The following is a 17,294-nucleotide window of genomic DNA, read 5'->3' as shown; positions in this document are numbered from 1 at the left end:
ACCGGATAGACGTAGCGAGAGAGGGGGCCGTCAAGATCGACATCCGGAATACATGAAAGAAAAGAAAGACTCGACACAGTCTACCATTAAAAAAGAAGAAAAGACTCCTCAGCAAAAGCCACAATTTAAAAAGAAGAAAGTGGCAGCACTGACCGTTAAAAATGCCAGTAGTATTGAGAACACTGTTGAGGAACAAGAGGTGGGCGGTGACTCTGTTGGACAGCGCAGCAGAGGTCACGATATGTCGTCAGAGTCTGAAAGATCATCTGGATGCGACAGCAACTAGCGATTACATCGCGGTTGAGACGGCAGATGGCCGCGTTCTCCCACCAGATCGGGTTTATGATTTAACAATTCAGATAGAGGGAGACGTGGAACGCATTATTAGTGTAATATTCTGGGATTAACTTACTAGTCATATCCTGTTGGCCGAGAGAGACTGGCCACCTGAACATGTCCGCAAGCTCCCACATGGGGAAGATGTCATTTTGCCTTCTTTCTCCGATCTTGTTCCGGAGGCAGACAAAAATGCCTATGCTGCTGAATGGGCTTTAGCGCAGGCACCTGCATTATACCGCAATCATGTAGGTTGGGACAAGGACTCTCCTTGCCATGTTATTCCCGTTCGGTCTACACCACACCCCCAGCTACACTACCCTGTTAAACATGAAGCAAAAGCTCCAGTGACGGAGATACTGTCACAACTTGAGTACCAGGCAGTAATTGAGCCCTGTACATCGGCAATGAATAATCCGCTATTTCCCGTTGCAAAACCTGATCATTCATATAGAATAGTGGTTGATTATAGACACTTGAATAGTCATACACGCACATATGCTATACAAAATTCACACAGCACAGCGCTGATTAATAATATAGTGCGTAAAAAATACAAAACTACTTTGGACATATCTAATGGGTTTTTCTGCCAGAATTTAGCACATGAAAGTAGGGACCTAAGTGCATTTTCCTTTGGCTCTCAGAAACGCTTTTGTCGTTTACCCCAAGGCTTGAAAAACAGCACAGGACTGTTTTCGGCCCGTGTGACATCAATCTTGCACGAGCTTGATTCCGATGCATTATCTTATGTGGATGATATCTATCTCACTGACGAAACCCTTGACATTCATCTTGCAAGGGTCGATCGGATAATTTTAGGATTTGCAGCCTTTGGCTATAAATTTATTTTTAAGAAAAGCAAGATAGCCTTTCTTAGTGTATTGTTCCTAGGATATGAGCTATCAAACTAGGCAAAGAGCCTGGCCCACACACCCTAGAAAAGTGTGCTCAGCTACAGCCTCCAAATACGCTTAAGAAATTACAGTCATTACTGGGTTTCTTTAATTTTGGCAGAACATACATTCCAGATTATGCAGAACGCATCAAACCGCTTTATGACTCAATTCAGCCCAATTTTTCTAGCAGGCGATGGACCATTGAACACACACACATCCTTAGGGACATACAACGGGACATGCTGGAAGCTAGACACTTGTACACACGTGACAATAAAACAAATTTGGTCATCAGAATAATAGCTGGTGCCCTTGGATTTACCTATGTCACCTTTAATGAGGGTGACACTGTGGCGATAGCATACAAATCACATTTGTACTCCAATGCGGAGAAACGTTTTGCTCCTACTGAAAAAATTCTGACAGCAGTTCAGATGGCCGTCATAAAAGAGAGCCCACTTGCCCAGGGGAAGGGCATTATTGTTGTCTCCCCGGTGCCGGCCTTAGAGGCTGTCACTAAAGCGAGCGTTCCAAACGCCAAGGCGTTACATCCACGCTGGATTCAATGGGCAACATCTCTGACCGCCACTGATGTTGATTATGTGTTTGACCCAAGACTTCAGATGCAAGAATTTCTCCAGTATGAACAGGAGTACCCCGCTCCTCTACACATATTGCCAATAGACAGTTATGATACCGTCATTTATACGGACGGATCGGCACAACCTGCTGTGGGTACTAACCATCAATAATAGGCAGCTTGCGCAGCCGTGTGCGGGGTAATGGAAGACGGAGTTTTCCATCCTCATAATACCTACACTCAGACCTTGGGGGACTGCACAGCCCAGTTGGCAGAGCTTAAGGCTCTTCTAGCGCTCGAACATTCAGAGCCAGGAACACAGACTTTGATCGTCTGTGATTCATATTACTGCATCCAGTCATACAATGAATACCTCAATCATTGGAAACTGAACGGGTTTAGAGATTCTAGTTGGAACACCATTAAACACAAAATGTTGTGGGGAAGGGTGGCAGATCTTAAGGATAAGCTGCCATGTGTCCATGTAGTTCATACATTAGGGCACCAACGTGTAGGTATACATGTTGCCGGTAATACATTGGCTGAAGAAGCGGCCAAAGCATCAGTAGCTACGGCTTCTGTGGCTGCAGTGACTCATTCTCGGACGAGGTTGGATAATGAAATACTGATTGCCGTTAAAGCTTCGGCTGCAGGCAAGACCCTTCCGAAAGGATACCCTACGAACTATACCTATCATATCCGTGCACAGAATGTTGCTTTTGCAACAATTCCTAATGTTGGTGATCGAGTGATCCCAAATGAAGACCAAAGATTGGAGCTAATTACAGCTGCACATGAGGGTGTCTCTTCTGCACATGATGGTATACAGGATACTATCACCATTCTACAACAGCGGTACTGGTGGCCTGGTCTATGCAGACGGACTAAACAGTATGTCCTTTGCTGTGACATTTGTCAGCAGATTAAGGGCTCAAATATCAAACGCCCTCCGCAGACATCTCTCTTAGTGTCAGACAAGCCACTCCATTGTGTGTACCTGGACCATTGTGGTCCCTTGCAACCTGATGGTGCATACAAATACATTTTAGTGGCTGTAGATTCCTGTTCTAGATTCCTGTGGGTATGGCCACAGCGGTCGGCTGACGCCCGGACTGTTATAAAAGATTTGCTGATCTTTATCGGTACATATGCGGTTGCAGCATTCCATTCGGACCAGGGCCCTGCATTTGCCTCTAAGGCTTTCAGGGACACCATGAGGACAATGGGTGTTGAACTCCATTACTCCTCACCATACCATCCTGAGGGAAATTCGGTTGTGTAGAGGCGGAATCGTGATCTAAAGCAGTCCTTAACAGCTCGGGTATTAGGTTCAGGCCGCAGTTGGTTACATCACCTATATGGGGTCCAGAGAGCACTGAATAATCTGCCAAGACGGTCCTTGGGGGGGGGGGGGGAGCAATTCCATGCAGACACAGGAGCCCAACTTTTGTTGGTTCCAGTAACAACTTCGGAGAGCACCCCGCTACAGGATTTGGCTGTATTTTACACGAACACTTCCACGACTAATGACGTTGTCTATCAAGAACTTCCACGAGCAGTGGATGAGAATTCGATGGGTCCTGTGTTTGCGGAGACTTCCTCTGGCTATTTTGTAGATATTGATGATTTTTCTTCAGATTCATCCTCAACTGAGGCTGACAAACTTTCGAGAGGTTGCAAATTCTATCGATGGCTTAAGAAGAACTATTTGATATATCCATGGAACTATCTCTGGTTCGGTTTGACATTTATTGCATTATTTTTATGGATTGGTTTTGTGACTATTTTCTTTTTACTAATTAATGGTCATTATATCGCTGATCGCTCCTCTGTGGAGCCTGTTGATGTAATTTTAACACCACATCATTCATCACATGAGGTCCAACGTGATTTGTCCTCTGTCAGTATTACAGCTATTCCAATTCCTGATGGGATTGTGTGGGACAAAGTTCCGTTCGATATATACGGGCCTACAGAGATAATTCAAATACCATACGTGTTGAGAATTTCTATGTCTGATGTTGTTACACCTAATGTTGTCTCTGATGATTGGGATGTCCAAACAGTTGATTCGATGCTAACTGAAATGAAGGACTACTCCGCTTTTGGAAGTGATGATGTATATGATTATACAATGAATTATGGGGAAATGTTCTGCTATAACAATTGGGGACATCACTACCTGCACCGTGCAACTAGATATAGGCCTCTCTTTAACTACACACAATGGGAACACTGTTCAACACCACAGGTGGGGAGTCCAAAGTATTACAGTGACAAATTCACGTACTTTTCTGGGCATGATACGAAGAAAGCTGAATCGTATTATTTTAAATTACCTCCAGCGCAATTTAGAAAACTTTTGTTAACAGATACGAAATTGATTTATTCAGATCCCTTTGTTTCCCGACTCTCGATTGAGGATTACGAATATTGGAAGAACACTATCGATTTGAAGAGTGTATGGGGAACACAAGATTGGCAAATACAGGGTAGGGAGGCTTTGTTTCGAGCTTGCTTAATTCCTGTGCAAATGATTTTTTTGAATGACACTGTGGAGCAGACATCATGTCTGGGTTTAGCAAAAATTAAAGATCTAAACACGCCCAATATCCCTACACCAACAAAATTTAGAGATTAGCAAAACTTTTTAAACATTTCAGAGGACAGGCTCGATGCAATGGTTAAGGCTGGTGCTTATAATTCTTCACTTTCCCATCCCGGGGGATGGTTGGTATGGCCCACCGACACTGATGAGTGTCAGAGGCGTTTTTTGAACTCTTCAGGAGGTTTTTCCATTCATAGGCCTGACCCTCGCTTTCTATCAGGTCAACATACTGGTATAATTACAACATACAGTGTGGGTAAGCTGTGCCAGCAATGGGTACAGACAAACACTTTAACGGCGGTAAAACAACACCTAAACACTCTTTCTGACAGTATAGACTTACAAGATTTCCTATTAGGTCCTAGGAAACAACGCTCGAAACGTTTTTTATATGCTATGTATAATGAAATTTGGAAACTTTCTCAAATTGAGGCTGCTGCACGTTTAAGGCAACTTGATAAGGAGAATTTGGAAAAAACATTGGCTGTTGTCGACAATGGCATGAACACGCTATCCAACAGGATTTATTCACTGTCGAATATAGTGTAATCTGCTATTGATATCACTCAGACTGATTTGTCCCGGTTATATCATGGGCAAACACAGCTACGTTCCATCATGCAGCTGGGTTGGGCATTGCAGACACTGAGAACTGGCCACATTCCATGGAAATACATTAATGGGAGTGAACTATTCGCTGCTTTTAATTTTTCCAGGGAACAAGAGACAATGGCTAAAAGGGAGGCTCGTTTCACCTTGCTTCAAGTGGAGAAATTAGATAAGTTGCCCTTCACGGTAGCAGAGAGTCCTTCAACTATCTGGCTCTTACACGGCATATTAATTTACAGTTTTCGACCTTTCGTTTCTCGAGCTGCCTGAAACAACTTGCAGTGGGACGATATGAACGGCTAGGAGATAGCTTTATTAAAGAAGAGTGGGAGTTGCCCTTTGAGTATCGATGTCTGAACGGTGCACAGGAGGTCTTTCTTAGTGGAAGTGAATGTGAGACTGCTGTTCGTCATTCCATGATATGCAAACAGGTGTCTCTTCACGGTCTTTGCAATGCGGGGGTCGCAAATTTGGCCTGTTTTCTGAAGGGTACTCCCGTCCCCCTAATTCGTTCAGTGTTTCATGTACTTTCTAATGGGAGTTATGTTCTACTGAGCGATGACAGCTGTTGCGGCTTGCGACCTGGAATTGCCTACGCAGTCTCAGTCACGAAGGTCGTTACGTGTTGTGGCCATGTTTTGTTTCCCCCCCACACGAGAGATACAAGTATCTGAAATGTGGCCCCACATTGATGCTATTAATGTGAACTATGGCAAGTTGAGTAGACTAAAGGCGCTATTGTTTCAAAAACAGGTCGCCTTGACATCCGCAAAAGAGACGTATGCTCTCCAGATTGCGAGATCATCAGCCGAGATACAATCCCTTTTAAATACCGATTTCCCTAAACACTTTGGAGAGTTGGTATCCAGAATATTCAATGCTTTGAGCACAACTGGGATTGTTCATTTCTTTAAGGCTGTCAGGTCTGGTTTCATGTCCATCTTCCAGACTGTCTTCGGAGTCATCCCAACAGCCATCCATTCTCCTTTTTCCAGTGTATTTGGTGGCTTTCCAATTATTTTGGCTTTAATTGGCGGACTACTACTGCTATTTTTTCTGATTCGTGGTGGTTGTTTTTTTCCAGCGACACAAAGCAATGGAGACGCTCCCGTCAACCCCGCTGTGCCGTGAACGCATGGTTTGGATCTTCGGTACACCTTTGCTTGTGGAACTGGAGTTTGACTGGTCATTGTCATTCCGGCCTCTACTCTGGTGTGTACAACCGGTGTTCCACTGCATGTGGTGTCTCTTTGAACATCTGCCTATGGTCTGTCTTGCTGTTGCACCAACATCTCCTGTGGACCACGGACTGCTGATGTCCCCGATGAGGGTTCATACACGGTCATGCCCCTTGAGACTGAGGTTGCTCCGCGAGGCCACCTATGAGCCTTCTGTTATAAGATCTAACATGGATGAGGCCGCTGCAGCGAGTGTCGATACACCGATGACTGTGGCTCACTTCTGCTCTGTGGATCCGTTTGTCCGTCCAGCTCTCGATTTCACTTCTGGTGATGTTGACTCATTTTTGAGATCCTTGAATGGTGACTTCGATGACATTCTTCAAGATCCTGCATATAGCACATCATTTGATGAATTTGCTTGCCAGTTCCCGGTTCTAAAAACTAACGATTAGATTAAAAGTTTGCTATACTTGTCATGGTTGATATTAAACATCTCTGTATGACAGATGTGTTTCACTTCAAAGCTCTAAACGACACCATAGACAACTTAGGTTTAGCTCTTGTCTAGCTGGTGTCACCCCTTCGTGAAAAACATCCCCATTATTCAGTTGCCTATCTATAATTCTATATGTTATGTATAGCTGTCACTGAAAGCCACAAGCAGGAACACCAATTTTCAAATCTGGTCATTCACTGCTTTGAAGTAGCAACAGTGGGTAACGGGGATGTGTTTCACCTTGTGGTTCTGAGTGACAACTCAAGCTTTCTTCTTGTCTATTTGATATCACTGAAACTCTTGGTGAAAAACATCCCCTTTATTCACTGCTACCCATCCATACTTCTACATTTCTGCATTCCATTCGTAGCAAAGTGAACTAAAGAAATTAAAGAAACTGTCTATGTTGCTCATAGGTACAAAGTGCACTGAAGTATCCCACTCTTGTGGCGCCTTACGAAACCACAACTTAATTTAGTTGCATTTAAGAATGAAATCCTTTATTAACAGTGCCAGAATGCACAGTTTGCTTTCTTTATCTGTGTTATACCCAAATGAGCCGATTGGCAAACCAGAGGGTAAGAACTGTGTAAGAAGACAGAGCTATAATTAGGGCGGTAGGTGCAGTGATTCGGGGTTATGAAACGGTCCTTGTGCTCCAGTTACAGATGTTTGCTCTATAGGAGGCAAGCGGGTCCGTTTCCCATACATAATTTACGGATCGTGGCGCCCCTTCTGAGCCGCAATGAAATGCCCCAAGCAGTTTTGGAAAGGGGTAGGTGATAAATAAGCCCCTGAAAACATATTTATTTTGTTAACACATCAGCGACATGTTGTCCTATTTCCGATTAAGTGTTACGCAACGTTTGTTCTTCTCATATTAAGAATTTTTTCCTGTTATTTTCACCAGTTCGAGCAGAAAATGTCTCACGAGAAGTGTGAACCTTAGATGTGCGGCGATCGCAAGGCATATGCTGGTCAAACCAGTTTCCTACTAGTATCTTGCATAATGTTTGTGTGTGAGCTATGGCCTCACAATTTTTGCGCAAACTCACAAAATTTATTTTGCAGACTATGTATAAATTTCACAGAAATTGTACACCGGCGAAACCAATTGATTTTGATCAGACACTATGCACAAAGATACTCATCCTATCAACCTTGCTTTTTCTTCAGCAACACCGAACTCTTGCACGTCGAACACCTGATGGCCAATGCATCTATTCGCGCCAGCACTTCTGAAACAAAGGCCACGTACCTGAAATATTCAAAGTCTTCAAGGTCAAGCGTCAGCACTGGCCCAGCTACTGTGGGTGCACAGTACCTCAGCAGTCTGGTGCATCATGCCTCATTTTCTTAAAAACCAAATGCAAAATGTACCTTCCTGCCCAAACCTCAAAATGGGAAGACTCTTCCATATGGACAAACAGAAAGCTTGGTTTGCAGAACGAGAAGAGATCTCCATGAGAGCAAAAAGTGTTCATTCTCTGATTCCTGGTGCAATTTGCACACTGGTTCCTAGAAACAAGCGCAGTCTGATTTTTAAAAAAAAATCTAAAATAGTTTAAACAAAAAAAAAATTAAACAATGTAAAGAAGAGAAATTGAGAAGAACAAGACTATACAATTTCTGCATCTCGATGTAATTTAAACATGCTTGGGAACATCACTCCTGGTAGATTTTTTTTTTTTTAAGTGAAACTCTTATCTTTGTTTTCCTGTGTTTTTTTCAATGTTATGCTTTTATTTATTTTTTCATTATATGCTTATCCCCACTGTTTTCTTGAAAATCGACTTTATGAATCTAACATTCAAGAATGTTAACTGGTTTCGAAAATGTGCTGTAAAATTTAGTAAATATTTTAAGTGTATTATATGTAAATATGTATAGTGTAAAGAATATTAAAATGCATATTGTTTTGCACTCAGGGGGTATTTCTCTCACTAAATAGGGCCAAAATTACATTATGTGGTGCATTTGGAAAGAAAATAAAGACGTATTTCGTTTACTTTTTGTCTTGTGTCTAAAAAGGTCATATTGTTTCTTTTGGAAGATAACAGAATTTCCTATATTGATCCGATATGTGAAATTCTTGGCTTCAATAACTAATATGAGCGTTTAGGTCCGTTTGGGTAAAGGGATCATGTCAGATTTCCAGTGATAGAATCTGTTGTTCCTTAATATTGATATGTTAACAAGTCACATTTCCAGTCCGCAACTTTAACGTGTATAACCCCTTTCAAAGTATTTTTTATTCAGTTAGTTAATTGTTCTGAACTTTTATATTAATCATTTTCTGACTGAAAAGAGCAGCTGTCATTCTACACTACCACTTAATCATGAAGCCACTAGATTCACTTTTAAATAAATATTCAGACATCGATGAACCATACAATTATATGTAAGTCCTAACTTTCTGCTTATGAATAACCAAACATTTGGTGTCTAATTGCCTTCTTAGGGTACAAACCTTTTGTTCATACCTTTTCCAAAACACCTGAAATTTTAACATTTAAGACGATTTCTAGAATTAATCCAAGTAAGGGCTTTCAAATTTATTTATTTTTAATGCACTTTTGGTACTTGGGACGAGGTACACACCTCCATGTCCTCATGACTTGTTAAATTGAACTACAGCTTGATATAGGGCAAAGCTACATCAATAATAAAATGTGAGGCTGGCATGAGAAATACAATTGTGTCAACTGATTGGGTTGTTCCACTCTCCTATTGTTTCAGGCTTTCATCTGAATCTAATTATGATTATTAGAGTTTCATGGAATTTGATTTGCTAAGTCTTAATGACAAATGGGCTGTTTTAAATTTGCTTGCAAAAATGCTCAGTTGACCAATCTTTTTCAGATTGAAATGTTTCTTAACATTTTAGATAGTCTCTTTCCAAAGTTGTCCAAAGATGAGGATACTTTCTACTCTCAGGGGCATCGATATTTTTATGCACTATTGTAGGGTTGTTGCAAGAAAGATAGAATAAGAGTAAAACAGGAATGTTTACTATAATCCTTCCAAAATACTCTCCAGATCCAGTTTTAGATTTTTCTCAGTTAATCTTTCAATGAATCTGATGATCTAGCCTCCTTGGTTGATCAAAGGGAAACAAAACGTATCCAGTTTCTCCTAAAATATAGCTAATTGTGATATTTTAACATTTGCTCGTAATTCAGCCATAAACCAGGTGTTTAAAGGCTTTTTGTTTCTTCCAAGTCGTTCATTGTTTCTTTAATGCACGGATAACTGTTGATATAGCTCCTTGAGGCTTGAATTAAAACACTTATGGCATGCATATCCAGATTATCTCAGATACGTAGGTTAAGGAAAGGCTAGACAGCATTTTACAACATTATTGTCGATGTGATTGTCAGTGGAGAAATCCACAGTGGTTTAATGAGTAATTGTTACAAAAGATCTGTTGGACAATTTTAATTTGAAAGCAGCAAATTTAATTTGAATACCTGATGTTATTTGGTTTGTCGTGTCCACAATCTTCTTAAATGTTAGCTCAGTGTTATAGCCTCCTTATTCTTCAAATGTCTTCATTTAGGTTGTAGCTTGATATTATTTTTTTAGTTTCACACTCCTGAGTAGAGAAGACAATTATCCAAATAGTTTGTATGGTGTTTCATTTAACATGGAAGTGAGAAATAGGGTCTAAAACATATTGTTTTGGGAAACATCTCTATATAAAGCTACTTAGTTCCTGATAACTAACAACTTAAGGTAGGACCTCTATTATGCGGACTGTCGAACCAACAGATAACCTATAATCAAAATCGATTTTAATTGAAGGGAAAATAAAGCATGTACAATTCAGAAATGTTAATCTCGAACCTTTATCTATGCCACAGTCGACCATGAGCATTACCTTCAGACTTACAACTTTTTTTCAGTGACTGTAGAAGCCAAAGGCTTTTTTGGTAGGCATTGCTAAATCCATTGTAAAAATGTATGTCTATGCTTACTAGTATCTATAGCAATATAACATTGCCAGTCCCTATTTAATCAAAATCACTCTTTTTTTTCTTCTCTTTGTAATGTTATTGCATAAATCTTGGACTCATTAATTGATTGCATGGATTGCTCTGAACAAAGATCTCAAGGTTAGATATATATATGCACAGCTCTAATTGGCTTCCAACACTTCAAACCAGGAAGTGTTGGCAGCCATCCTGGGACTCTGCTTCAGGTGAGTCTCACTAAAATATGCACAAAAGAAAAGGGGCCAGGGTAGATACACCCTCACCCTTTTTCTCTGGTGCTGGGATCCCTGAGGGACACACACCCCCAATCCCTGGACTAAAGAGCATTTTTTAAAATTTTTGCTGCGATTCCTGGCAGATCCAGCAAAATAATAATAATTAAGCGCAGGGTCCTGCTCTTCCTAATATTTAAGCCCCCGGGTGGGCCAAATTCTGGGGGCATTTTTCATTGTGATGAGGGGCCACCTGGCACCCCCGTGCCCGGGAGACTGCCACCTCCCTGGGGCTGTAGTGAAAATTAATGCCCTCCCACCTCAGCCCTGAGGACCACTACCTCCCGATGCATTCAGGAAATTTGTATGTGGGGGGCCGTGCGCCCTCCTGCAACCCTGGGGACCACCACCTGCCTGGGGTATTTAGAAAATTGTGTGCAGGGGACCATGTGACCCTTCCCTGCAGCCCCGGGGACCACCACCTCCCCAGGGCTATTTCCACATTGGAGAAGGGCCACACAGCTTCCCTCATGGAGCCACTGATGGCCCTGGGGACTGCCATCCCCAAGGGCCGGCTCCTGCTATGTCCCGGGGAGCCCACCCACGGGACGTAGCTGTTTGCTTTTGTTTGGTGGGAGTCGACAGCTCCAACCAAGCAAAACCAAACATACCTCTGTTTTCTGACAGCGGGATCTGTCAAACAGGTCTCGCTGTCAGAAAGCAGAGTTTTAATTGGTCTTCCATGCATGCAAATATGTGGGCAGGGAAGACAGATGAAAACATTGCCCCAGCAAGCAGAGTTCTGTTATTAAAAGCAGCTCCTTGCTTGTGGGAGCCGGCTGGGACCACAAGGGAGGCCTTGAGGCTCCCTCCCGCGGTCCAAGAAAGCCCATAAAGGGCAAAAAATTGAGGGAAAAAGTTGGCCTAATGCTTAAGGTCTCAGACCCTCACACTGAAAGTGGAGGAATCTACTCCAGGCATGCCTGTGATCATTTCCCTCCTTTAATTTCTTTTACACTTCAAAAGTTTAAGGCTCATACTGAAAGGTGATGTCACTCTCTTTATTTGAGAAATATATTTTTCTTTACAATTTGTCATGAAATATCTAATTCTAAGATTATCATCCTTTGATTATCATCCTTCAAAGCCTAAAAAACTCTCTCACTTTCAATCTTTCTCCCACTTACACACCCAATCACTCATGCACCCACTCACTCACCCACTCAGACCCTCATGCACCCACTCACAGCCCAACTCAGACTCACTCACCCACTCACATACCCACTGACACCCTCATGCACCCACTCACAGACCTGCCAGACCCTGATGCACCACTAAAAGGATGATGCAGGCACTCTCACACCCACAGACTCTTGTAGTCATTCTCACCCCCAGAATCACCATGTTACACCTATTCTCACACCCAGAGAGACAGGCTGCGGCCAACTCCTGCAGCGCCTGGCCAAAGGGCAGTGTGCAGAGTAGGGTTGGGTTGTTAGGGGGAATTGGCCGCAGGGACTGGCTGAAGGTCAGAACTAGTGGGCAACCCCTGCCATGCACTGGCGAAGGTCATGCGCAGCAGTGGTTGGATTAACGTATAGTAATGAAAATTACGACGTTTAAAAAAAAAAAAAAAAAAAAAAAAATTTGAAATTCACTGGAAAAAAACAAAGGTTACATTGATGTCATAGTTAGGAAATAGAATTTAAAAAATCATAGACATTCACTGAAAAAAAAGATAAGACACATTATAGTTAGGGTCACATTAGAAATGTACAAAATCATAGAAATTCACCTGTTCTAATTAGGTATCTTAAGGAACTATAACTCGTGCCCTAAGGTAACTATAACTCACGACATGCACTGCTAATTACCCCACAAATTACGGCACTCATGACATCATTGATAACATCAATGTAATATTTGAAGTAAAATTTATGATGAAGAAACTGTGCATGACGAGGGCGCTCCTATAACAACCCAACCTTGCATATGGCCTCCCTCCTCAGGGACATATCGGCCCCGGGGACCCCATCCTCCAAGGCCCAGCGTAAATATTGTTTTTTGGAGGGGGCATGTGGCCTCCCTAACCAGGCTGATCTCTCTGGGGACCCAAACCCCCAGAGCCCAGCCTAAAAATGTAATATCTTTTAGGGAGGGGGTCCCCATGACCACCCCTCCCTAGGCCAATCTTGGCCTCAGAGACCCCATCCTCTAGGGCATGCACTAATTATTCATTTTTTGGGTGGGAGGGGGCCGTTGGCCCCCCCCTCTCCAGGGCAGATCTTGGCCCCAGGGACCCTATCCCCCAGGGCTCGGCCATATGACCTAGGTGCCCTCCAGGGCAAATCAAATCAAATCAAATCATTAACATTTATAAAGCGCGCTACTCACCCGTGCGGGTCTCAAGGCGCTAGGGGGGAAAGGGGGGGTTATCGCTGCTCGAACAGCCAAGTCTTTAGGAGTCTCCGGAAAGCGGAGTGGTCCTGGGTGGTCCTGAGGCTGGTGGGGAGGGAGTTCCAGGTCTTGGCCGCCAGGAAGGAGAAAGATCTCCCACCCGCCGTGGAGCGGCGGGTGCGAGGGACGGCAGCAAGTGCGAGGCCAGTGGAGCGGAGGGGGCGGGTGGGGACGTAGAAGCTGAGGCGTCTGTTGAGGTATTCCGGTCCCTTGTTGTGGAGGGCTTTGTGTGCGTGGGTGAGAAGACGGAAGGTGATCCTTTTGCTGACTGGGAGCCAATGCAGGTGTCTCAGGTGTGCGGAGATGTGGCTGTTGCGGGGTACGTCGAGGATGAGGCGGGCCGAGGCGTTTTGGATGCGTTGCAGGCGGTTTTGGAGTTTGGCGGTGGTCCCGGCGTAGAGGGTGTTGCCGTAGTCCAGGCGACTCATGACAAGGGCGTGGGTCACGGTTTTTCTGGTGTCAGCGGGGATCCAGCGGAAGATCTTGCGGAGCATGCGGAGAGTGAGGAAGCAGGCGGAGGACACGGCGTTGACTTGCTTGGTCATGGTGAGAAGAGGGTCCAAGATGAAGCCGAGGTTGCGGGCGTGGTCTGCGGGGGTCGGTGCGGTGCCGAGGGCCGTGGGCCACCAGGAGTCGTCCCAGGCGGACGGGGTGTTGCCGAGGATGAGGACTTCCGTTTTTTCAGAGTTCAGCTTTAGGCGGCTGAGCCTCATCCAATCTGCGACGTCCTTCATACCCTCTTGTAGGTTGGTCTTGGCGCTGGCGGGGTCCTTGGTGAGGGAGAGTACAAGTTGGGTGTCGTCGGCGTAGGAGGTGATGATGATGTCGTGCTTGCGTACGATGTCGGCGAGGGGGCTCATGTAGACATTGAAGAGTGTCGGGCTGAGCGATGAGCCTTGAGGTACGCCGCAGATGATCTTGGTGGGTTCTGAGCGAAACGGAGGGAGGTAAACTCTTTGGGAGCGGTTAGCGCCCAGTCTGGGCACCCAGTCTTAATTTTGGGGTCTGTGGGGGGAGCCTGAAGGTCCCCATGGTCTCAGCTGGTTCCCCGCCTCCTTTGGGAGCCAGTATTGCTGTCACAGAGAGGGAGCTGCTTTCCTCTGTGTTCCTGCTTGCCTCTCTGCAGGCAGGCTGACAGAGGAAACCTCTGCTCCGATAAAGGGATAGCTGTTTTACAGCTCTCCGTTCATCGAAGCAGAGTGTTTGCTGTGGCTTGGTGGCATCTGTCAAAGCTGCTGCCAAGCCACAGCAAACAGCTATATCTCAGGTGTGGGCACCACAGGACACAGCAGGAGTAGGCCGGTGGGGGGGGAATGGTGATTGCCTGTGCCGTCAGTGGCTCCTCGGGGGTGCCACGTGGCCCCTCTCCAACATAGAATAGCCCCGGGGAGTTGGTGGGCCGTATTGCAGGGGGTCCAAAGCAGACCCCTTTTCTATTTTTATACAGTAAAGTCCTGGGGAGGTGGTGGTGGTCCCTGGGTCGGTGGGGGAGGAGGCACTCCCACACCAAATTTACTGAATGCCCTGAGGAGGTGCATGGCCCCCACACACTATGCTAAATGCCTCCAGGAGGTGACGGTCCCTGGGGCTACTGAGGGGGGCGTGTGGCACCCGCACCTGCATGAAATTAGATTAAAGCCCCTGGGAAGTGCTGGTACCCGGGATGGAAGGGGGGGGGGGGAGGGTTCGCAGCTCCCTGCATTATAAAAATTTAAAGCCCCGGGGAGGTGATGGCAGGCAGCCCCCCTGTGCTACAATAAACAATGCCACGGGAGGTGACGGTCCCTGGGACTGCGGGGGGCTAGACGGCCTACCTGCATTACAAGTATCAATGCCCCCAGGACTTGGCCCATCCAGGGACTTGGCTATTAAGAAGCGCGGGAGTCTGCACTTTTTTTATTTTTATTGCTGTGGATGCACTCTTTCTAGACTGAGCGCTACATTTCTGCTAAATTTGGTGTAATTATGTCCAGTGGTTTCGGCACCATCGATGTGTAAAAATGAATGGGGGAAAATGCGTTTTGGGATTCCCTCCTTTTTCTCTGCCCCTGTTTCACAGATCACCCCAAAACTTTCCAGACAGCAGCTGAAGTGTTCGTAAAAGTTTTTTTTATTTTTTTTAACATTTCATGAAGATTCGTCAACCCGTGCCAAAAATAAAGGCAAATCAAAAAATGCTTTTTCTATAGAATCTAGGTCTTAACTAGAACGACCTAGTGGTGACGGCCACTGGATTTTATATATATATATACACACACACACACACACACACACACACACACACACACATATGTATGTATTAAATATGCGTTGTGACAGAGGAAATAAAAGTGGCCAAATAACACATTGTTTGGAACAAGCGTATTAATAAACACGCTTGGACTCATTTATTGCTGCAGTGCAGAGGTCAAGTTCCTCTTTATTACCACAGTGCAGTATAACTGGCTTGAGAAACATATGCATATTTTCTCCAGTTCGATTCTGGAATCTGTTGACAGAAGAAAACATTAAAGCCTGACACAGAAAGCTTAGTTATTATGATTCTGTCTCACTGGATGAATTGAACCCCTTGTGCTCCTAACAATGTTATATACCTTTGTTTACAACTACTGCATAAGAGTTATACACCTTTTTTAACAACTACTGCATATGGGAAAGATAGCATGGCATGGCACAATGCAGATGTGCTGAGAGTAATATGCTATTTATCACCATTGTGAGGGAGAAATGTGGCCTTGTGGATACTTCGTTATCCACCCCTTGTGAAGCGTGGCCCCTCCACACACTCCAATGCTAATAGCATATACAGTCAGTTCATCTGCATATGTTTGTACATATATATATATATATATATATATATATGTGTGTATATATATATATACACACACATATATTCAGTGAAAAAAAACAAAGATTTAAAGTAACTTTATCAGTGAGCTTTGGAAATGGTTTAAAAAACAATGCTTTAAAACCATTAAAAAAAAAAACACTGGAATTCACCTGTTATAGTTAAGTGAGCTAAGTATAACTTCCGCCCCCGCCATGCACTGGTATGACCTCGCAAATATCCCTAATTGCATTTTAAATTACATTGATAACCTCACTAATGACACCTTTTAACGAATGTGACAGTTTGCTATACGCTTTTCATAGTGAGGTATTTAGCAAGCCACTAGACTCAATCTTTCTTATAACCTCTGTAATTCTAATCGGCGTAACCGTTTGCAACATGCAGAACATAAAGCATATCCGTGTAATCACCAACATTAAGTAAAGATTTTTTTTTTTTTTTTACTGTTATTCAGGTACATAAGAAACATGGGGCCCGATTTAAATCTTGGCGGCATGGAGCACTCCATCACAAACGTGACAATATCCTGTCCGCTGTATTGCAATTCCATAATATGCTATGGAGATCGTAATACAGTGGATGGGATATCCATCATGTTTGTGACGGAGTAATCCTGCCACCAGAATTCTAATTTGGGCCCATGATGTCTGAAGACACTAATGCAATCAGCAATTTATTGAACTTTAAATGGCATTCAAGTGTTTGATCATTATTTAACTTAATGAGGTGTGCCTTTTAAATACCTAATCTGACACAGAATTATAATCCAACGGATTGGAAAAAACTTTTACATATATTCCTGAAATGAGTAGAATGGAGTACACCATTACAACAATGCTTACAATCATTCTGTGATGTGACCTGTTTGTGAAATAGTCTTCAACCATGTATAATGTCTCAGATTTTTCATTACAATTGTGAAAATGTATATCTTTACCTTTTATAAATCTCCAGTTTATATAAAAATTGTCATATTACTGCATGCCAACTCTTTAATGTCAACATGTGCACAGAAATCTACAGGTGGAATAATGTATTGTAAATATAAGTTTTCATTTATCCCACACATT

At 43.6% G+C, this 17,294-nt stretch overlaps 1 protein-coding gene across 1 annotated transcript in view; it reads left to right on the top strand.

The window, feature by feature from the left end:
* CCNP (cyclin P) overlaps positions 1-8,694 on the top strand; it is a 213,625-nt gene extending 204,931 nt beyond the window's left edge. Inside the window, exon 10 of the mRNA XM_069205970.1 lies at positions 7,886-8,694. Coding sequence (XP_069062071.1) covers positions 7,886-8,069 — 184 coding nt within the window. The 3' untranslated portion in view covers positions 8,070-8,694. The remainder of the gene's footprint in view (positions 1-7,885) is intronic.
* The last annotated feature ends 8,600 nt before the right edge of the window (positions 8,695-17,294 follow it).

Source organism: Pleurodeles waltl, chromosome 9, assembly GCF_031143425.1.
Source record: "Pleurodeles waltl isolate 20211129_DDA chromosome 9, aPleWal1.hap1.20221129, whole genome shotgun sequence".
NCBI lineage: Eukaryota > Metazoa > Chordata > Amphibia > Caudata > Salamandridae > Pleurodeles > Pleurodeles waltl.
Note: the sequence above shows the minus strand (reverse complement) of the source record. Positions and strands in the feature narration are given on the sequence as shown.